Source organism: Mesoplodon mirus, assembly GCF_964341445.2.
Source record: "Mesoplodon mirus genome assembly, chromosome: 4".
Lineage (NCBI taxonomy): Eukaryota > Metazoa > Chordata > Mammalia > Artiodactyla > Ziphiidae > Mesoplodon > Mesoplodon mirus.
This window is the reverse complement of record NC_138979.1, coordinates 155,179,829-155,203,738: the sequence shown is the minus strand read 5'-3', so window position 1 is coordinate 155,203,738 and position 23,910 is coordinate 155,179,829. Positions and strand designations below refer to the sequence as shown.

At 42.8% G+C, this 23,910-nt stretch overlaps 1 protein-coding gene across 1 annotated transcript in view; it reads right to left on the bottom strand.

Moving 5' to 3' along the window:
* Positions 1 to 9,374: 9,374 nt before the first annotated feature.
* RAD51B (RAD51 paralog B) overlaps positions 9,375 to 23,910 on the bottom strand; it is a 666,036-nt gene continuing 651,500 nt past the window's right edge. Inside the window, exon 11 of the mRNA XM_082617995.1 lies at positions 9,375 to 9,400. Coding sequence (XP_082474121.1) covers positions 9,390 to 9,400 — 11 coding nt within the window. The 3' untranslated portion in view covers positions 9,375 to 9,389. The remainder of the gene's footprint in view (positions 9,401 to 23,910) is intronic.

Below are 23,910 nucleotides of genomic sequence, written 5' to 3'. Positions count from 1 at the left end.
TCAGGGGTGACAAATTCAAATGCCCCCAGGGGCCAGAGAGGTCACCAAAATGAGTGAAGGGAGACTGGTGGGAACTATGGCCAATGAGAAAACACCCGACCCATCCAGAGCAGGCAGTTGACATGCAGACTCAGCCCCTTTCTGCCATACGGGTAGGCAGGCCCTGAATGACATGATTTTCTGTGTTTTGTTAAAAAGAAAAACCAGAAATCTCTATTCTTATATGAAATCTCCCAATTGCTAATGTTGGAAACCAATTCAATATGTTAAAAAAAAAAAAAAACCCAGCGTGCTAGCCAAACAAAATATGTTAGCATACTGTAAGCCCACCCCTCACATTCGCAGGGCCTCGGCCAAAAGTACAAATGGAGGTCCACGTATCACATGTCTAAATATTGAAAAGGTATAAATCAAGCTCACTAACTGTTAAAATATGTTCTGTCTGCTTACAATGAAAAAACATGCCTTCCTAATGACCTGGAAGCCAGGTGTGACTTCAGAGTTTTGGGATACCTTGGCGCTCCTTACAGAAATGGGGCCACAGGGTGAGAGCAGCCTCCCAGTCCCCAGCCCTTATCTTCCTACCCCTGGCTCTGTCCTGCATTGCCAGGGGCCTCATACACCCGCATGGACACTCTAGCCCACAAGTCCAAGTTCTGGCTCTACCCCTATATCTCAAATGGCCACTCCTTGACTGTCCCTCTAGCTTAGTGGTACCCACATCAAGGGTGCAGTCTGCCCTTGGGAGGACAGACCCAAATAGGCTTGGAGACCCAGAGTGTGGTCTAGAAGGAGGAGCATGGGTCGGGGGTGGTCACATCTCTTTGGTCCATGGGGTTAGACAAGAGCCAGAATGAGGCCCTTTAAAACGTGGGGTTCAAGGCAGGAGCCTCCCTTGTCAGATCTAAATGCAGTACCGGCATCAATTTGAGATCCCTGACTTAAATAATCAAAGGCCCAGAAGTGAAGATATCTTGATTCTTGGCCTGGTTTTATGACTAACTAGCTATGTGACTGTGGGTAGGTCACAATCTTTTGATGAATCAGTTTCTACGTGAATCAGATGGGGACAAAATACCTTTTCTAACCAACTCATTTGAGAAATAAAATGAGATTATGCAGTGAAAATACTTTCAAAATAGTAACTAAATAGAGCAATAAAAAGGATAAGAAAATAATAACTGCCACAGACACAACTTTTATCAAAGGGAACAGATATATGAAGATCTCACTCAACATGTCATTTAAAAATCTATATTACCCCAAGATGTGGGCTAAGTCAATAAGAATTGAAATGACAGTACTTTTCATTGAGGGTTCTCCCTCTTTTCCAACAATTTTTTGGGATGAGTCTCTTATCACACTGATCTTAAAGGCTATTGCAGAAATAAATAAGACTAAACCAAAAACTCTGTGGATTTCAGTGATTCATGGCTCTTTACCCAAAACATAGCAACCACTTTTAATCAACATTAAAGCAGGATCTCTTTTTAGGGGCACATGTGCTCTTCCTGTGATAGTTATTCTAGTAATGGTGGGTCCTAATTTTTAATGAAAGAAAACCAGTGGGAAAAGTGGCAAAGGGAAAATACTATTTAAAAGAGGAAGGAAATATTAAAAATTTCCATAAACATCTAAATCAATAACAAGTCAGGAATTTTATTTTTAAAGACTTAAGGAAAAATAACTTCAAACCACAGAGGGAGACAAAATTGTACAAAGGGTAACTTGGTATACGAGGAAGCATTGATGTGACAGTAAATTTAAGAGTTCCTTCCAAAGAAATATTGTTTGATATTGATAATCATGCCAAAGCACACTTGGCCTGATACTCAAAGATATCTTTCTATTTAGACCAAGCCAGGACTGACTCTGAAAGCATAGCTAGAGAGGAGATAAGGTTTTGTATCTTAAATACCCATGGAGGAGCTGGGAATTGTGGGAGTTGGTTGTGTTAGAATGCCTAGCACCCATTTCCCCTGCCTAACAGCACCGTTTTCTTTTGGGGGGATAATCTCTTCCCCGTAGGATACAGTCTGTGGATAGAGCTGATTATCATGTGATTTGTGATCCAAGTTAGGCCAATCAGATTCTTCCTCACTGGAATATGAGTTTTGAGCAGAGGGACAAAGAGAATGGGAACATTAGGAATGTCATCCCGTCTGAGTGGAGTATCCTAACAAGACTTTTGTGACCCTTGTTGTGGTTCTTACTTCCTAGATCCCAGAGCTTGATTGCTTCTTGTCCATTTTTGGGACTGGATCTCCAGTCTTCCCTCAAGCCCGTGACCCCCTACATCCTTCTCTTAAACTCCCTTTGGCTTATGTTAGCCAGAGGTGTTTCTGTTGCATGCAGCCAAAGAACCTTAATGGACACAAGTTATCGTGTCCATTTATTATCATACCCAATGCACCATGGGTACTGACTTTCAGTCCAATTTATCCGGTGTTTATTGAGACTTTCCATATACCTTGACATTCACACAAAAACAGTATAGAGGCTTAACACAAAAACAGTGGCACTATCCCAGCTTTCTTTTACCCCGTTACACATATTCAGTTTCTTTCTTGGTTTTCCTGAAATGCTGGAATGTTCATTTAGTTTTTCACTTCATAGTATGAGTTGTTCATAAAATGGCCACCAGATTCTCAGCACTTCAAAGGGCACTCCCAGAATGAGTATGTAGTTGGAATCAGTATGACAGTGAGTCAGCCTGGTGAGCCTAAGGCCTGCTGAAAGATTGATGTGTCAATATCACAGGCTTAGAAACCAGGTTCCAATGCACCTGACTGCCCTTGAACAAAGTTAGTGGGAAAGGCCGAAGGTTTGCCAGGTGGAAGGAAGAATAATGAAGATGGGAGATAAGTGGGGGGGTGGGGGTGGGTAGGTGAAGGTATGGAGAAAGGAAATGAAAAGGACCAGGAACTGATAGCAGAAAGTGCTTGGGTCACTGTGAGAGATGGACAAGAGTATATGACATCAGGGGCCCTTATCTTGATATTTTTCTGTATGTCCACCAACCACAGGAAGTGGAGTAATTTAGAGGTTAAGAAGACAGGGGCTCTAGGGCCAAACTACAGCTAGAGTGTGTTTGAACTTCAGCTTTACCACTTGCTAGCCCTATGACCTTAGCTAGGCAAGTTATTTAACCTCTCTGTGCCTCAATGCCCTGATCTGTAAAACAGGGTAATAATAACAAGACATGTAAATGCTCAGCATACTCTGACGTGTTAGCACTCAGCAAATATTAGCTACCATTATTCATTCAACAAATATTTATTGAGCATCTATGATGTTCCAGGTGCTGTTCTGGTCCTTGGGATACATCAGTAAACAAAATAGACAAAGATCCCTACCCTCATGAAGTTTACATGCTAGTGTGAGTGGGAGTGAGGTCAGAGAGAATGAATGATGTTGGTGCTATTATTAATATCTGACCCAATTATTATTATCTGACCCAATATCCACCTATTCCACCAAATCTTCCAGAACTCCTTTAAATCCTTATCCTCTGCTTTAAACATTCTGTTCATTTGGTGCCTTAACTGAAACCCGTTTGGCCCTGAGGATGTGATTTTTCCCATTGCACTCAAAAGAGGGTTATGCTTTTTCTCTCATTGTCCACATATCCCAGAGCCTGAAGATAAAGAAGCTGATTTCCTTGATTCCCACTGCGACTTTCGTACCCTTTCTCCTCCTCATCCTATACAAACCACAGTTATTCCTCAGACTCTGTAACTCTTCTCACATTTTGTTGTCATCAACAACCTCCCTGTCACTCATTTACTGGACACTGGAACACCAAATGCATTCTCCTCCCTTTCACCCTTATTTCTGCCACCATTCTTCATGACTTTAACATCCTGAGTTCCTTGGCCCCCTCACGTCCACTGATCTGTTCTTCCACCTTCCTCAGTTACTTTAAAATGGTCATAGCCTAGACTTGTCATCACAACCTTTCAAGTGTAGATTTCATTTGTCATGTGATCTAACCACCAGTTTAATCTTTCCTGTTAACTTTTTCTAGTATTTCTCCTCCAGTCAATTAAGCTCACCTGCTCATTTATTGTTCTGTTTTGTTTTGCTCTGTTTTGTTCTATTTATCACCTTCTCTCATGTCCTCCTTGTTTGTCTCTTTACCTATCATCAATTTTATGTCCCATTATTGTAAACATTGCCTACAAATACTACAAATATCCTCTACTCCTTTGCCCCTCTCTCCTCAAGCCAAACTTGTCTAGCACAACCCCAAGCTGATTAAACCCAGCTACTGGAGAGAATAATATACTGAGTTGACTGATCACACTTTAAATCCATGACTACTGCAGTTCTCAGATGAGTACTCAATATTGCCCAGAAATCCTACATTGCTTCCCTAGTAAGTTCATTCTAATTTTTCCAAGATCACTCTTCGTATCTCTTCTCCCTCTCAAATCTCCAGTGATCACCTACTTTCAGCTGAAGGTCTCAACTCTTGTCTCATTGAGAAATAGAAATAATCAGAAACTCTCTCATCTCCCCATAGTGACATCTGCAAAAGTATGGTTTAGTATTTGTCTTCCCTCTCATTACAACAGAAGTGTCCCTCTTCCTATTAAAGCCAAAACCCTCTACTTGGGTTTTGGAGGCCATCTTCTCTTGATGTCTCAAGGACTTTGCTCCTGAGGTCATCCCCCTCCCTTAACTGCATTATCAGTTTCTTCCACTCTACTGAGTCATTCTATCAGCATCAGCAACAAAGTGCCCAGGTATCTCTTGTCTTTAAAAATCTTCCCTTCCGATACAACATTCTACTCTAGCTACCATCCTATTCTCTGTCTCCATTCTAATTAGTTTTACCTAGCGTATATGAAATGCTGCTGACTTTTTAGACTTTATTTTTGGAGAAGTTTTAAATTCACAGCACATTTGATCAGAAGGTACACAGATATTCCCCTGCCTCCATACATGCATAGTCTCTGGCATCATCAACATCTCCCGCCAGAGTGGTACATTTGTTACAACTGATAAACCCACATCGATACATCATTTATCCCTCAAAGCCCATTGTTTGCACTAGGGTTTCCTTTGGTGTTGTATAAACGCATAATGGTTTGAATTTAGACAAATGACATGTATCCATCATTATAGTATCATATGGAACAGTTTTACTGCCCTAAAAATCCTCTGTGCTCTGCCGATTCATCCCTCTCTCTCCACTGGCCTCTGGCAATTTCTATATTGATGTTGTATTCAGCAAACCTGGTGAACTCTCTAATTATTTAAAATAACTTTCCTATACTATGGATTTTCTGTGTAAACAATCTTATTATCTTTAAGGAAAATAGCTTTGTCTCTTCCCTTTCCAATTCTTACATCTCTTTTTTTTTTTTTTTTTTTTTTTTTTGTGGTACGCGGGCCTCTCACTGTTGTGGCCTCCCGCATTGCGGAGCACAGGCTCCGGACGCGCAGGCTCAGAGGCCATGGCTCATGGGCCTAGCCGCTCTGCGGCATGTGGGATCTTCCTGGACCAGGGCACGAACCCATGTCCCCTGCATCAGCAGGCAGACTCTCAACCACTGTGCCACCAGCGAAGCCCCTCCAAACATATTTTAAACTATTATTTTATTGACTTTTTCTTATTTAATTCTTAGCAATTCTTAAAATTTTGTTGAGACCCCTTTTGTGGCCTATTATGTCAGTTTATGTAAATGTTCAATGTTTTCTTAAAAAAGAATATGTATCCTTTATTGTTGACTTTTGAGTAAAGGGTCAGTTTGTAGTTATATCTTTTAAGTTCTTAATAAGAGTCTTTGTAAAAATGAATTTAAATCTCCTACAATGATTGTATACTTGTAATTCTCTCAGTTTTTATTTTATATATTTCAAGGTTTTGAGGTTATGTTTTTAGAGGCATGCAGGTTCATGATTATTATGTCTTCTTGATGTAGAGTTCCTTTTATCATTATGACTTTCTCTTTATCTCCTTTAATATATATTGCCCTATATTCTATTTGTCTGTTATTGATACTCTGACTCGACCTTTCTTTTGGTTAGTATTTCCTGGTGTATCATTTGCCATCTATTTATTTCTAAGTTTCTGTGTGGTTTGGCCTAGGTGTGTCTTTTGAAAACAGCCCATAGCTGGATACTTTAAAAATGTTTATCTGATAATCTCTAATTTTTAGTGGGTACATTTAATCCACTTACACTTATTGTGGTTATTATTATATTTGATTTATTTCTTCCATTTTATTTATTCTATTTATCTTCCTTCTTTATTTCTTCATTTTTTTCTCCTTTCTTGCCTTCTCTTATATTAATAAGCTGTTCTGTATTCCATATTTTCCTCTTTGTTGGTTTGGAAGCTAGAGATTGAAGTTCTATTCAGTTTCACCCTAAAGTTTTACCATCTACATTTAATTGCAAATGTTTGAAAGTATAAAGATTTTCCGTATCTTATCCTCCTGTGAACAGGCAAAAGTCTTAGCACACTTAACTATCTTATGAACACTCCCTCTCCCATCATATTATCTTGATTAATATTTTGTTTTAAACTTTATTTTAAACTCCAGGTTTAGTTATCTTTTTAATCTGTTGAAGTGTATTTTAATCAATTTACTTCTGTGCCCACTATAAATTCTTGATTTGTATACCCTACTCAGGATTCAGTTTTTTTCATGTTATAATACATCCTTTAATGGTACTTTTAGTGAAGATCCAAGACTGACAAACTTCATTTATTTTATTTTACTTCTAAAAATTCCTTTATTTTTAACTCACTTTAAAGTGCCAGTTTAGCTAGGTATAAAACTCTAGATTAACAATATTTTTTCTCTTAGATCTTTGAAGATATCATCCCACTGTCTTCTGCAATCTATTGTTGCTACTGAGGTGTCTATTATCAATGAAATTGTTATTCCTTAACAAGTAACCTCTCTTCTGGTAACTTTCAATATTGTCTTTTTTTAACCCTTGAGATTCTATAGTTTTGCTACAAAATATATAGATGTTGATTTATTTTTATTTATCCTGCTCAGTATTCAAAGTGTATTTTTTCAGTTAATATCTTTTCAAATGTTGGTTCTTCACCATCCCCTCAAGTTTCTTCCAGAACTCTTACTAGACATAAATTGGAGCTGCTCAATCTATCTTCCACGGCCTTAACTCTGACTCTGGGCTGCATTTCGGGTGATTTCTTAAATACTACCTTCCCATTTGCTAATCCCCTCTTCATCCATGTCTGGTCTAGAGTTTATTCTATCTAAAGATTTTACCTTTCCACTTGCTTCTTTTTATATTTACCAGTTCTTGTTTCATTTGTGCCTACTTTGTTTCACAATTTTCTTTTAAAAATAGATGTTATTCCTCTTTGAATATTTAAACACACTTAATTTAAAGTCTTTGCCAGATTGTTCTATTAATTTCTTTTGGACAAAATTCATCTAACAAATGTTAATTTTGTTGACTGTTTTTCCTGGTGTTGAATATCTTTGCTTGGATGCCAATTTGAGTGGGCTGTCCTTTTACTTTCTTTCTCCTGATCTTTTCAACCCTAGAGGCTTTATAGAGGTCTCTGGTTCAGAACCAAGTGATGGCTTGAGATCTGCCTAGCCAAGTGATCTCTCCCTGAGTAGTGGAAGCATCCTGGTTTCTGGCTGCTGACCTGTGACTACTTCCTCCTTCATCCAAAGGCTTACGGTTTCATGGAAGCAGTCCTAGGTAGTGTCACATGCATCTTTTTTTCAACCTCCTTTCCCTAACTTTCTACTTCAGTGCTTAATTTTAAGCCATGAGCCTAAATCCAGTCATCTACCATGCTTGGAGCAATTTAGTCCCTTTTACTCCACAGGAGCTTCTTGTACTGCTTCTGGATTTGAAGTTCAGCCAAATACAGCTTCAGCCTTGTTTACCATTTCAACATTAATTCACCTAGAAAAAGAAAATTAGCTTCATTTGCTGAAGCATTTGCTGAATTATTTAGAGTTGGACAGACCAGGGTGTTAACCACAGACCCACCACTTAATAGCTGGGAGATTGGGGGAAAGTTTTCTAACTTCCTTGAGCCTTAGTTTTCTCATTAATCAATTAGAAATGATAATACCTACCTCATAAGATTGATGGGATAAAGTTTGAAACAGTGTTTGGCACCCAGTAGATGCTCACAGTACATATTAGTATGATTATCAAACAATCATTTTAAAAGGTAAATATTTAGTTTCAAACAAATCCATATTTGTAGTCAGAATTCTTTTCCCACTAAATATGGTACCTGGACTTAGAGACTTTCTCCTTAGTACTCTTCATGCCCACCTCCTGGTACTTACTGATCAAGATGCTTAGTAATATGAATTTTAGCAGGCTGATCATAGGTTCTTACAACAGATCTGGTAAAATTTCATTAATTTTGTTTGTACTTTATTATTTATATCCAACTTTCAAAGTATTCTTGAGATAGTTTACAATAACAGACATGTGTACAATAAGTTAGATGAATAAGAAAAAGAGAAGTTTGAACCATAGAGGAGGAAGGGAACATAATTATAAAACCTGAGTTAATCATTACTATAATTGAGCATTAAATTTGTTCAAGGCTTCTTGGCAGCTGAAGGCAAAAGAGAGGAAATGTGATGGGTGACATAGTTCTCAATACCTAAAGTTTTTCTCTTAAATAGTTTAGCAAGGTTATGATGGGCTAAAAACCTTTTGGGGGTTGAGCTCCATTCAGGGTGCATGGTGCAGAAGAAGGAATTCTCTACACGAGTCTATTCCCATGGCTTTAGCAATAGGTTGAACAACTCTGGATTTGGATGGCTTAGTGCAAATATTGTACGACTGGATCCAGGAAGCTGGGATTGATGACTTTTTAAACAGTAATGTTTTGAGAAGTTCAGATATTTGTCATCAAAATTTGGAAAATACAAAAGAGTATAAAGAAAACAAAAATATCTCTTCATAATCCCATTGCCTAGAAACAATCTTTATTAAAACTTTCATGAGTTTCCTTCTAGACGTTTTTCTACGCGAGCGTATATTAGCTGATGACTTGTAGTTTTCTTCCAGTTAGATGACTATAAATTAGGTGGTCTTTGGCCCAAGTGGTTGTTATATTTAATAATAAAATTATCTGCTGCTCGCCTACTGAACGCCCAATGTGCTCTTGGTATTTACAGTCCTTCTAATACCAACAGGTACAAGGCAGTTTCTCGTGTTTGCAGAGAGGTTATGTAACTTGTCTAAACAACACCCAGTAAGAGGAGGAGCAAGAACACACGTTTGGGTGTGTCTGACTGAGCAGCGTAGTGTTTTTCTCTTACCAGGTGCTGCTTCTCTGAGACACAGGCATCTCCCTGGCTCCTGGTGCTCTCCTGGGACTCCTGGGAGTTGGGGTGCCTGGGTCTGACATCAGCTCAGCTGGCTCCTGGGCTCCAAATGGCCAGAAAAGAAAGCAGAAGGAGGTTGTTCTTTCCCTCCTCTCTTTCTTCTTTTCTCCCCTGCTCCTGTATGCTGGAGGTCAAGAATCTAACTTGTCTAGGTTCCCAGGTTAGCTCAGGCAGCTGTTCTGATGGGTTTAGCACTGCTAAAATATTGTAATTCAAACATCTTTTATGGGGATCAAGGTAAGAGAAAGTCAGGAATCCTGGTTCTGTTTTCAGTCTGCATGATACCAAAGAGCATGGAGCATTTTTGCCTCTCATTGTTATTACTGTGCTTTATAATTGAAGCTTTGTGCAGATGTAACTTTTCTTCTCTCTTGAGCCCTTATCTGCCCAGGAACTTCTCTCCTGGGTGAGTCACAGGCTGAAGCATCCTACAGCAGCCCCTAAGTAGCCACTAAGAGCCTGCTACCTCTAAACAGATCCAGGCCACATGGTCACCAGGACAGGCTGGTTGTCACCTCCAGAAGGGGCAGTTAATTGTGAGTGGTCTCTGGCCAATGCAAGCAGTGTCCTGCGGACAGGGGGTGCTTCCTGGCTGAAAACTGGCCAATCTTCTCCCTTCTCCATCACCACTTTTGGGGACTGATGAGCTAAATGTTGAAGAACCAAGAGGCCTAAATGTCGGGGCTCCTGGTTGCCCACACGGTGAGCTGAGAGCCTCTGAGTGGTGAGCTCTGAGCAACCTGGTTGAATCAGGCTGGGTTGCCAGCGGGTGTGAGTCAGCAACTGAGATGCCCCCTCTCCACTACATTTGCATAACTCTAAGCACAGGGCTTTGTCTTTCCTAACAATTACTCATCTGACCCTGGCATACCAGAGCCTGCTTCCTGAAGGAGATGTTTTTGAGAAGAAAAGTTTTCAAAGAGGATGTTACACACCTGAGCTTCCACACTCTGTGTGGTGGTAATTCATCTCAATTGCCAGAAGCGTAATACATGGCAAACCGTGAAGAAGCTGGTTTTCCCGATGTGCCGAATGACTTGCCCCTGATGTTTGGGACCCATTTAATAACAATAACAACCAGAGCACAAACAGTAATAATAACAGCAAATAACTCTTAAATAGCACTGAACACATGACAGGCACTAACCTAAGCACTTTACCTATATTAACTCATGTATTTCCTTCATTTTACAGATAAGAGATGAAGCACAATGAATTTAAATAACTCGCCTAATGTCACAGAGCTAGTAAGAGGCTGAGCCAGAATCCAAGGAATTCTAGTTTCTTAACCCAGCTCACAAGTTTGAGTTGGATGTTCATGTGAGAGGAATAGTGGAAGATTGGAGAAAATCACAAATTTTGCAACAAGTAGCTTCTCAAATCCAAGGGTGGCTCAGGTTGTCCACCCACACTTAGCATATCAAGGTTCTGTCATGTTAATTCCATATTCTACCTCTCAGAGAAGTTGTGGCTGTCTATTTGGAAAGGGAGAAAAAAATCCCCCAAACCTTGAGCTGGTCAGAAGTGTTTGGAATTTTGGATGCATGTGAAGAGCAGCTCACTGTAGCACCACAGGGTTTATGGACCACACTGGGGAAAAGCCCTGGCAACACTGCCCAGAAATGGAACATCCCTAGTTGAGAAGAGGCCCCATCCAGGGAAAACTCTGATGGCCGGAGTGCGCACATGTAGACTGTAATTGGCCAGGGGCGCGGTTTCCAGTCATCGGGAAAATGCTTAGGTGGCCATCAGCGTTTTCCACCGCCAGTTCATGGACCCTGGAGGAGTTTGTTGTCTTTCACGTTGTAGCTGTCTACCAGGCCCTGGATTAGTTGTCTGTGGCTGCTGTAACAAATTACCACGAATGTAGTGGCTTAAAGCAATACAAATTTATTATCTTACAGCTCAGGAGGTCAAAAGTCTGACACAGGTCTCGTGGTGTTAAAATCAAGATGTTGGAAGGTCCGTGCTCCTTTCTAGAGCTTCTAGGGGCAAATTCATTTTCTTCCTTTTCCAGCTTCAAAAGGCTGCCCACATTCCTTGGCTTGTGGCTCCCTTCCACCTTCAAAGCCAGCAACGACCCATCAAAATCTTTCTCATATCATATCACTCTTACTCTGATTCTTCCGCTTCCCTCTTCCCCATTTAAGGACACTGTGATTACATTGGGCCCACTTGTATAACCCAGGAGGCTGCTATTTTAAAGTCAACTGACTAGCAAACTTAATTTCAACTGCTTCCTTAATTCTCCCTTGCCATATAATATAACATATTCACAGGTTCCAGGGATTAGGACCTAGACATCTTTGTGAGGCCATTATTCTGCCTACCATAGGCCCCAAATGGAAAAGCTGAGAACCCTGATCATGGGCATTCACAGCCCAACTGAGAGCCTGCTAAGCAGCTGGCAGTCTCTGCTGCAAGCTGGAGAAGACTCACTGGGGGTCTACTTCAGAGAAGAGGTTGGGAAATCACATAAATGATGCTTAAAGAGCTACAGAAGCACCCATCTTCTTGAGAAGACTCAAAGAACTCAAAGTCTAGAGCATCAATAGTTCTACTTCCAGTCAGAACTTAGATGTATCCAGAACATTTCTTAATCATGTGCTTTGGATGTTAGGCGCACTTTTTTCAAAAGCAGCTTGAGCCTGTGGGCATGTTTCGCCAGTCTCCCTTCTAGGGTAGTGAGTGTAGTACTTGCAACGTGCTTACATTTCTTGGTCTTGACACAGCTCCTTCAGGACTGCACAGGAGTGAGGCCTCTAATTCCAACATCTACTGGGTTACCTGCTCAGGGTTTTCCCCAGCCATACACTTTTAGTCTGCCCAGGCTGAAAAGGTTGGATTTTTAAATTTTAAGCATCTTAATATTAATATTATTATTATTTAATTTTTCAGTGCTTCGAGGCCATTCCAGGATCATGGCCGTAGCTTTCTGTGTTGGTCCATTATGAACAGTGCTAATTCCATGTGTGATTTGGGGCAGGTTACTTGACCTCTCCTTGTCTCAGTTTCCTCATCTGCACCATCAGGATAATAATAGCACCTACCTCACAGGGCTGGAGTAAGGAGTAAATGAGTGACTACACAAAGCCCTTAGAACAGTGCATGGTACTTGGTAAAGCTGTGATACATCTTGGCTGCTATGATTACCAAAAGACCTAATAAGACATGAACCTCTTCTCTTATAGTCAGAGAGCCAGCAGTTTTGATATCTCCAGAACACTGATATTCACACAATCTTGAGTGCAGCAGACACATTCCTAAGCAAAATTCCTTTTTGTATTGCTCTACAGGAATACTGTTCCCATAAGGGCTGTTTCTTATAGTCAAAGGGAGGCCTCAAGGCCCATTTCAAGTGGGTGGATGACAGGCAGATGGAGAGCTGAGTAGCTATGCCAAGGCCAAGAGAAAGCTGCTCTTCTCAGCTTGGGATAGGGGCACAAATACAGCAGAGGAGGTTCTCTTGGGGCTCTCTGGTGCCCACAGTTTACCCTAATCCAAACTCAAAAGGGGAGCCTCCTAGGACAGTGTCATGTGGCCCTCATGGTCAGCCCAATCCTACTAATTCAAAAGGCCACCTGGACAATCTTTCTCAGGAACAGATCTTGGCCAAGACCATTCTAATCCAGCTTCAAACCTCTATGCCCCATCTCCACTTCCATCTCTGCACTTTGTGGCACAGCACTGAACACCACAGAATGGTCCTTGGGTTCTACAAAGAAGCATGAGTCCTCAGGCTTCCCACACCACCCCAGGACCGCTTGCTGACCTCTGACCTCAGACCTCACGCCTGGTAGTCTGCTTTGCGGTAGTTACCCAGCCTACCTCCAGATGGCCAGATTCCACCACCAAGTCCAGAAGAGCTTCAGGGCTGGAGAATTGAAGACTCAAATGGCACAACGGCCACATAAATTCCTCAAATATGCACCCCAAAACAAAAGAGTCCCCGGGGATTCAGTTCCTCTCACTAAGTTTGAGCTGAGGGAAAAACATTTTAATGGCACATAAGGAAAGCTGTCAGAGAACTGTTTTGCTCAACATCAAATGCATTCCAGGCCTTATCTAATCAGGGAGTCTTCACAGCTGATGAAGAGGCCGTTCCTGCAAATTGTTTCCGAGCCAGGGAGAAGAGCCTTGATTTTAAATACAAAATAATGGTCCTTTTGGCACAGGCAAAGTCGGTTGGCAGCTGGAGGTTTGGGGTGACCCCTGACCCTCTCCCACAGTTCCTCCTGAGTCCTGCTGCACAAAACTAAGCCATCCTCAAATCCCAGGCTCTAATTGGCTCTGGTTTGTTTTGCTTTTCTATTCTATCCAGAGCTTCAAAAGGCGCTTCCATAATTGTTTGAGGCATGAAAAAGGCAGGTTTCAGCTTTCCTAACTGGAATTGGAGGTAATTACTGTCTTGCCCACACGAGCCGGTACATGCTTCAGATCAGATGCTCCTGGGTTGTTTTATAAAGTGTAGCTTGGCCTCTGAGCCAGGAGAGGGAGAATGATGGAACCTTCCAAAGGCTTTGTTCCAGAGAGAGAAGAATCTAAACACCTCAGAAATGCTGAAGGGAGTTTCCATATTCTTCTGCAGTCACTGCCAGCTCTACCCAGGAGGTTTGGCCTGAAAAGACTGTGTCCTCGACCTCATTCTAGAAAATTCAGGAGACGTTTTTTGGTCCTCTCTCTTAAGAGACAGAAGCTGACACCTCACAGAATTCCCGTTTTGTTTGTAATCAGAAATCATGGGCTTGGCCTGGGCTGTCCTCCTGTAAAACCTCAGGACAGGGCCAAACTGAGCCAGGCATAGTAAGAGCCGCCTCAGAGAACCCGACTGCGGTTCACTTTTGTACACTTAGGACAGCAAGCCCAAACACGGGGTCTCAGATTCACGTCCCTGAGTGTGGTCTGGGAAGCAAGACCCTATTTCAAATCTCAGCCTGCTGTCTGTGTGTCCACAGGCAGCTGACTCACATGGCAAATCCTCCATGCTTCCCCTATAGAATGAGGACAGTGGCCCAACCTCAGAGGGCTGCTGTGACATCTAAACAAGGTCCACCTCGTGTAAAGTACTGGAGGTAGTACGTACACATAGTGAGTGCCCAGTTAATGCTAGCCGTTATTAGCTAACGTCATCGTCAGGGGCATGGCCATGGTGCCAAAGGATCCACTCTGCAAATGATGGAGCTTTTCAAGACTCTAGGGATTCAGGAATGGAGGAAGAAGCGAAACTGCTGCAGGAACAATGGAAGGAAGCTGGAGGGGGAGCAGAGTGATCCCCCCTCCCCAAATGTCTTCCTGCCCAAGCATATTGCCTTAAACATACTAGGTTTCCCGAAAGTGCACAGATTTGAGATTTAGTTGTGCCTTTGTTCAACGATATATCTCACTGAGGACGAGCTGGTTAAACAGCATTCACACATCAGTGTGAACTGGCTTACTTGCTTTCATCCTAACATCTACACACTTAGCGTCTCCAAGGGGCCAAGGAGCTTGGGACTGAGGAAGAAAGAGAAAATGATAGAGTCATGAAGCACTGCCCAGGACACGGCTAGTTGTTCAGATTCTGGGAGTTCCAGTTTCATCCACTCACTGGCCCACAGACAGCCTGCCTGGCTCATGGGAAAAGAGGAGGTGGGAGTCACGTGTCCAGGGGGCCCTGAATTGCTTTTCTGACTTCTGTATTTGTGTGCCAACCACTCCTAAATGCAACTGACCACTCTTTTCAAATGGCTTCCAGGACTCCTGCCTTCTCCTCTGCCTAAGAGAGCTCCATACGGGCAGCCCAGGGTACAGGCCTCAGACCTCGCCTCTCCTTTTACACACCATTCCTAAATTATCTCATCTGGGCCCTCTGATGAGGGCTCCACTCTGCTTCTGTGTTGCCAACTCCCCAGCCAAGTGCTCTCCTGATTTGGGTATTCAGTTGCCTACTGGACAAGGTATAATCATATATTTATTTTCATACTTTTTTGTATAGTATCTGTCTCTCAATAGACTGTAAACTTCATGAGCATGAGATGTGTTCTATCTGCCTCCTGTTCTTCCCTACACCCAGCCCAGTGCCTGACACACAGTAAGTCCTCACTAAATATTTGCTGAAGGGATGAGTGATTTCAAAGTAGAGATGAGGGCTTGGGTCAGGCAGAGAGTTTTTAGGCACAAGAAGACCATAAAATCCAGCAAAAAATACTTGACATCACATCTTGTTTTCCTGAAGTAGGCTATTTGGCCACTTCCCCCTCCCACTTGATGAAGTTTCATATTTAATAAAAGCCCTGAACAGTTAGAACAAACATATAGGCCCTGATCATGAACTTGATAAACTGCTTCGAACCTAAATGCCTGATATGGGGAGTGCCTAAATTATACTCATCAACATGGTCGACTCTCAATTTTCCATTCCAGTGGATAATCTAATAGCCAATAATCTAATAGTCTGTAATTTAATAGTTTATAACTTTGAAAGTCTTACATGTGGTTTTGGATTATGTTTCTGAATTTGCATCAGGATATAAGGAGCTCTGACGGTTTAGAAATTCACAATAATTTGAGCTCAGATGTCCAATGTCACCGTCCCAGTTGCCTATTAAGGGCTCCTCTCGGCTCCAACCACATGCAGAAAAAATACTGCACTGGGCTTGGGAGGAAAATGCGTTGGTTTTTTGGTCATCAGAATTGGGGTCCAAACTTCAGCCCTTCCATTTACCATCTCTGTTTTCATGTGACCTGGTCTGGTCTCTGCTTTCTCACCAATACCTACCTCCAAGAACTGTTAGGAAATGCAGTCAAGTTCTCAGAGAAAATTAATCTGAACTATTCCCTCAGGTAGATGCAAAACAGGTCAAAAGCAGAATTGGGCCTTCTACAAAGTTTCTGTTTCACATCTGAGGAAAGAAAGATTTCTCTTTTCTTCTCTTCTTCTTTCTTCTTTAAAGGACCTTCTCTTCCAGGCCCAGTGGGCTAAAGTAAACAAGGTCCTTGCTTTATAAGTCATATCTGGAAAGCTCCTGCTAACACCTGTACAAATCTGGAAGAAAAACACTGTCCTAGGCAATCTAATATGGAAACTGACTGTGGGCCCTGCCTGGGCTCCCCTGCATAGGTAGGGCATCCACTGATCCTATCGATGGTATGAATGGTGTGACTTTCTTCATTTAATGCATATGTCTGGGCATTTGCTCATGTTGTCTTGGGTCCAAGTCTCAAGGTTAGAATGTGGAGACATCCTGAGATCCAAGGCAGAACCAGTCATGTTGTCAGTGGGTAGATGGGACCCCAGAGTTCCCACCTCCTTTTCCTGTCATGAAGTTTATATGTCGAGGGAAAACAGCTGTCCATGCACAGGCCAACTGGGACTGAAGCCAGCTGTTCCTTCCAGATGCCAAAAGCCAGATGTACACCCACTCTTCTTTCCCACTCCCTAAGCCTGAAGTCTCAAACTTTATCGAATTTATTAATAACCTCGCTAAAAATGCATTTCCCCAGGCTCCCCCTCCAGAGAATCTGATTCAGTTAGTTCAGGTTGGACAGGAAATCTACATTTTAAATAACAATACCCCCACCCCTACCTTCTTTTCTCCCTAGGAAATTCAGATATAATTGCTCTGAGAATCATACCTTGAACAACAATCTCTACAGTGAAGGCTGGTAAATGTGCTGGTAAATGTTTAACAACTAGTCTTGGAGGAGAGAAAGTCTGGATTGTAGCCTGTTGATTTCTGTGATGTAAATATCCCCATCATGGTCAATTCAAGCTACCAACACGACGTCCTGATTTTGAAGATGGGAAAAGGTATGTGCAATCAATCCTTACAAGCTCATAGGAACTGCTTCCAGCAGGCCACTGGATGGAAGCCTCTGGATGCCTCTGAATGGTGGTTCCTGGGCTCTGGCATAGAAAGGCCACTGTTCAGCTCACGATGTCACATCTCTTAGCTTAGTTTTGTATTTCCCTAAATCCCTAGCTCTTTGAATGGTTTGTTTTAGTGGCTGGTTCCCAGAGACCTCTAGGGGTTCCAAAGCAGAAAGAGAGGAAAGGGAGCGGGAAAGAGCTCCAGGAAAGAAATCGCAATTAATGTGGGATGCTGGCCTCAGCCACACTGACAACCTTGTTCAACCCAGATTTCAGCGGGGGAGGAGGTTTTCAAACACCTGCTTCTGCCTTCGTTTGATAAGCTTTCTGGTCGACTCACATAAACCTGATCTGCTGACCTGGGGGATGATGAAAAGGCTGAGTGTTGGGGACCTGAGGGGATGAAAGGGGCTGGGGGAGGACCATGGGCTGGTCATATGACCCAGGGTCGCCAGAGGCTTAAGGCTTCCCCTTTGTCGCCCTGGCTCTGGCCCCCTGTTGGAAGCTTTTGGTGATTTCCTCCCGCCCCCGACTAGGCGAACAGATGTGGAAAGGTCTCCAATTCCCAGGGCTCCGGACACAACTGCTCGTTGTTTCTCACCCGCAGACAGGGCCTGCGATCACAGGCAGAACAGCTACACAATCACTCACCAAAGAGCTGAGCCCAGTCAGGTGCGGGTTCAAACCTACTCTGCACGTATGCAGCAAAAAGCTGAACTGAAATAGACTGAAAAATAACCCCATCCCTCCCTGTCTTGCTCTAAGTCTACTTTGTAGGAATGCTGAGGATTTCAGGAGAGGCAAGGCCAACAGCTCTTCCACAGTGATAAAAATCCTCACAGGACTTCCCTGGTGGTGCAGTGGTTGAGAGTCCGCCTGTGATGTAGGGGACACAGGTTCGTGCCCTGGTCCGGGAAGATCCCACATGCCGCGGAGCAGCTGGGCCCGTGAGCCATGGCCACTGAGCCTGCACGTCCGGAGCCTGTGCTCCTCAGTGGGAGAGGCCACAACAGGGAGAGGCCCGCGTACCGCAAAAAAAAAAAAAAAAAAAAAATCCTCATGGATGCCGTGACCTTTTGAACAAATGCAGCCTCTCGGGCCTGCTGCTTCTCTCATCCTTATCGCAGTACTGACAGAGCTGAGTGAGCCCTCTACCCACTTCAGGCTTGGAGCTTGAAGGACCCCACTACTCTGAAAAGGATGCCTTCTGCAGTCCACTGAGCTTTCACTGCTCATTGGATGAAAGGGAGAGAAGAAAAGTGTTATAAAGGAAGGGATGCAGGTGTTAGCTTCCTTTTTACCTTAATTATACCACCCTGATCATCCGAGGAATTTCTCAGAACCTAGCTTCCTCCCCCATCCACATACCTTTCATAAGTGGGGCAAACAGAAGCATAAAAATACCCTAACCTCCCTGTATAAAGAAACTGTCTCATCTAGTCCATCCACAAGAATAAGCCGGTATCTAACAAGCCAATGTTTCTAGCTTATGCAACAAATGGTGGCCATTACAACCTGACACAAAGACCTGGTACATACATGTATTAACATGTAGCTCATTCACCTACAAACGCTGGAAGTGATGGAATGGCACCCATTTCCCTAAAGCAATGAGTCTCAAAGTGAGTTCTATGGACCCCTGGGGTCCCTGAGACCCTAAGAAGGTATCTGCAAGGTCAAAACTATTTCCATAATTCCAAGATGTTATTTGCCTGCTTCACTGTGTTGACATTTGGGTAATATTGTCATATTCTTCACTGCCGCAAAGTCGCAGGACAGAAAAAAAAAAAAAGAGGAAACCAGTTTCACTTAAGCATGTCCAAGATGAAGCAGTAAAAATTATTAATTTTATGAAATCTTGCCCAAAGTCCACGTCTTTTGACTATTGGGTGTGGCAAATCGGAAAGCAAGTGTAACACACTTCTGGTGCATCCTGAGGTACAATGGTTGTTTGGAGAAAAAGCATTTGTGAGAGTGTCTAAGTTGTGAGCTGAACTAGCCACTTTCATGAAACACTATGTTTACTCGAAAGGACCAAATTACCATGGTTATTCAGACTTGGTTATTGGAGACATTTTCTCCAAAATGAACAAGCTGAACTTGTCACTTCAAGAGAGACAACTGACAGTGCTTGTTGTCAAAATAAAAGCTTTCAAGCAAAAATTAGAATTTCTGAAAACTTGTATCTGTCACATTGAGCTTAACACCTTCTCAATACTTAGAGACGTTTCTGATGAGATCAGTGGTGATATTAACAAATGTGAATTTTTAGTTTTCATCATGAAATAGATCAAATTCAGATCCGCATAACTTAGTGAAGCAATATTTTCCAAATGACCATGCATGGTATTACAAAATCATGCATGGGCAAAAGATCCATTCAGCGCAGCACAGACCAAACAGATTTTAATCTAACTAAGTACAAAGAGTTCATTGAGACAGTTTCAGATTCCACATTGCAACTAACCTTTAATAAACGACCATTTATCGAGTTCTGGTATAGTGTAAAGAAGAATATCCACAATTATCTAAAAAGGCTATTAAAAAATATTCCTCCCTTTTCCAGCTATGTATCTATATGACGCTGGGTTTCCTTCATAAACTTCAACCAAAACAATGTTATCACAGCTGATTGAATGCAGAAGTAGATATGAGAATCCAGCTGTCTTCTATTAAGCCAGACATTAAAGAGATTTGCAAAAATGTAAAACACTATCATTCTTCTCATTAAAGTCAGTTCTCTTTTGTTTTGGAAAACACAGTGGTTTTTACAGTAAGACTGTGTTATTTTAAACTTTTAAACAAATTAACAAAGTTATCAATTTTTATGAATTAATAAATGTGAATTTATTCATATAAACATATATTAAATGGATTAACAAATAATTATTAAATAGTTTTCTGTTTTAATTTTTAATATGGTAAATGATTTAAATATCTATCACTGCATAGCAAAATACTCCCAAACCTAGTGGCTTAAAACAGTAGTCACTAAACGGATAAAGAAGATGTGGTACATATATATGCTGGAATACTACTCAGCCATAAAAAAGAAGGAAATAATGCCATTTGCAACAACATGGATGGACCTAGAGATTATCATACTAAGTGAAGTAAGTCAGACAGAGAAAGACAAATGTCACATGATATCACATATGTGGAATCTAAAATATGATACAAATGAACTTATCTACAAAACAGAAACAGACCCACAGACATAGAGAACAGAGGAAGATGGTTCCCAAGAGGAAGGAGGGGTGGGAGAGGGATGGATTGGGAGTTTGGGGTTAGCAGATGCAATGTTATATATAGCATATATATATATAGAATGGATAAACAGCAAGGTCCTATTGTATAGCACAGGGAACTATATTCAACATCCTGTAATAAACCGTAATGGAAAAAGAATGTGTATATGTGTATAACTGAATCACTTTGCTGTACAGCAGAAATTAAATACAACATTGTAAATCAACTATACTTCAATAAAATAAATTTAAAAAACACACACAATCATAACTTGTTACCCCTCAGAGTTGCTGTGGATGAGGAACACAGGAGTGGCTTGGCTGGGCTGTTCTGGCTCAGGGTCTCTCAAGAGGTTGTAGCCTTAAGCCAGTTGTGGCTGGCTCTTGAGAAGGGCCTCAGTTCCTCTTCACATAGGTCTCTCCCAGTGTACTCAAAAGATGGTGACCGGCTTTCTCTAGAGTGGACAGTAGAAGAGACCAAGTAGAAACCTGTAGCCCCTTTTAAGGCCTAACCTCTGAAATCACACATCCTCACTTCTGCCATTTTCTGTCTGCACACAGACCAGCCCTGATTCAACACACAGGGGCATGAATGCTGGGAGACAAGGATCACGGGGGGCTATCCTGGAGGCTGACTACCCTGGGATTTATCAACAGATACAGCCACATAAACAAAGGCTTTTGGGGGTCCTCAACAAGTTTTAAGAGTAGGATCGAGTCCCAAAGACCAAAACGTGAGAGCTGATAGCCTCAAGGAATTGATCCACATCTTAAAAGGGTGAAGAGTCTTTACTGAGTCTTCTTCTCCTTCTCCATCTCCTTCCCTTCCCTCTCCCTCTCCTTCTCCTTCTCCTTCTTCTTTGTCTCCTTACTCATAGTCCTACCATCATTTAGGCAACGTCTTGCTCACTTACCCTCCATGAGCTTGGGGACACAGTTCCTTCTAGCTCTGTTTCTTCTGAACCTGAACTTATCGGGGGCCCCCTTATGCGTTTAACCCTCCCTGTAGCCTTGGCCTGTTGGATTTTCGCCTGGCAACGCTTGAGGCTCACGTCAGCTTTAGTCCTTCTCTGATCAGCCTCCCTGAACGGCTCGTGTCTCCAAGAGGGGGCCAGGCGGAAGAAGAAGAGCAGCTCTGGGCCAAGCGCCTAGAGGCACTGGAGAGACAGCGGGGAGCTGCGCAGGCCAGGGTCCCTGCCCTCGTGGAGATGACAATTCTAGAAGTGAGGAGAGAGCAAAACAATGCATACAACCAACACCCAAATGATGTACGGTCGGCCCTCTGCGGAAGAGAAACCTGCAAATATGTGGATTTCGGTATCCGTGAGGGCTCCTGGAGGGGCGACTGTTGTAGGTTAGAAAGTGCTAAGTGTTAAGGGGGAAAAGGCAGAGTCAGGTCAAGGGGAGCAGGAGTGCCAGGGGCAATGGGGAGAGCTTGAGATGAGCTAGGTGATTGGGGGGAGCCTCAATGAGAAGGTGACATTTTAGTGAAGACTTGAAGAGGTGAGGGAACAGCTGCAGCAAAGGCCCCAATGTGGACACATAGCTGGTGTGTTTGAAGGGAGCAAGGAGGCCAGGGTGATTGGAGATGAATCAGGGAGCGGGAGAGGGGAGGGCGGAAAGGTCAGCATCAACAGGGGCGAGATCCTTCAGGGCCCCAATGGCCACTGGAAGGACTTTGGCTTTTTGCTCTGGGTGAGATGGGAGTCATTGTGAGCCATTTGGGGGTTCGAGGCAGAGTATGTTGAGAGTATGCTGGTAGGGCCAGTAGAAGTAGGGGGACTACTTAGTGGGAAGTGGAAAGAGGGAGCCTGGTAGGAGGTCATCACAGTCGACCAGGGAAGAGATGGTGGTGGCTTGGACCAGGATGCCGGCAGAGGAGATGGTGAGAATTGGGTGGATTCTGGATAGGTTTTGCAAGTAGAGACAATAGGATGCCCCAGCACCTTGGAAGTGAGGTGTGAGAGAAAGTCGGGGATCAAGTATGACTCCATTTAGGTTTGGGGACTTAAATAGCCTGAGGGTTGGAGTTGCTATCACTTGAGAAGAGAAAGTTGCACGTGGAACAGCTTGCAGGGAGGAGATTTAGAAAGTTCCACTGGACACATTAAGTCCACACTCTTCCCTCAGTTTTCTGTAAAAGCCCAGCTGCGCCTGATCCCCCGGGTCCCTAAGAGCAGAGGTTTCTGACTGCCTTTACAGGCCCGTCTCCTGCCTGCTTTACAGAAGACAGTGAAGAAAATCACTCACTGTGTGCAATTTAATTTAAAAGAGTGGGAGAATGTTGTTCTTGAGCCTCTCACTCTTTTTTTTTCTTTGTCTTTCTTATCGGAAATGAAAGAAAACAGCCAGGTGAGATAGGATCTCAGGTCTCCAAATCCTAGCAGGTAATTTGGGAGTTGAAAACAAATCTCCCCTGAAATGTATTAAGCAGGTGAAGGGGATTCCAGCTTCAGCTCTTAAACTGCACCTTCTCCTGGCCTGGCAAATAACTTCCTTCCCGCCCCAGGCAAATCCACTTCCACCCACCAAATGCCTGCAGTTAATAAACTTAAACAGCAACAAAGCCCCAAAGTAGAAAGAGGAAGACTGATTGGAGGCCAAGATACCAGAAGGGCCGCTTGAGAGCCTCTCCCTGAGGGCTGCACCCAGAGAAGGAACATTCAGGCAAAGGAAGCAGGGGCCCAGGGCTGGGGGACCCAAGACATGACTGCTTTCAGAACACCAGAGCCCGGGAATATCTGACTTGAGTCACAATGATTACATTTCTTGAGCAGACTTGCCCCCTTGTTTCATTAGAACTTCATACCACTAACCGAGCTCAAACCCTTCAAAATGGCTAAACTCTCCAGCATCCATTACTGAGCCATGATCTAAATCATCTTCCCGCTAAGCATGGCAGGACTGGAGATTCCAAACTCGGGTCTAGATAAGTCAGCTGAGGGTTGGCGAGGATGTTCTCAGAGGTCCAGGGAGAACTAAGAAAAATAAGGATTATGTTAGGCTGTGAGAAATTCACCCAGCATTACTTATTATTCCCATTTTAAAGATCAGAAAACTGAGGCTCAGAGAGGCTGAGTGGCCCCACAGCTGGTCAGTAGCCGAGCCAGGATAGGGATCCACACAATAAATCATGGTGACTGTCATTTGCTGGGTACCTATAAGACAGGAGAAGTACCCTGTGCTTTGTGCGTGTTAACATGTTCATTTCTCATGGGTTACTTCCTTTTCAAAGAAGTGAAACTGTCCAGTAGAACTTCCTGCCATGACGGAAATGTTCTATGTCTGCACGGTCCACTACCATGATAGTCACACGTTCCATGTGGCTACTGAGCACTTGAAGTGTGCAGAGTGGGACTAAGGAACTGAATTTTAAATTTTATTTCATTTTAATTGATTTAAATTTAAATAGCCATATGTGGCTGGTGGCTACTCTATTGGACAGTGCCGT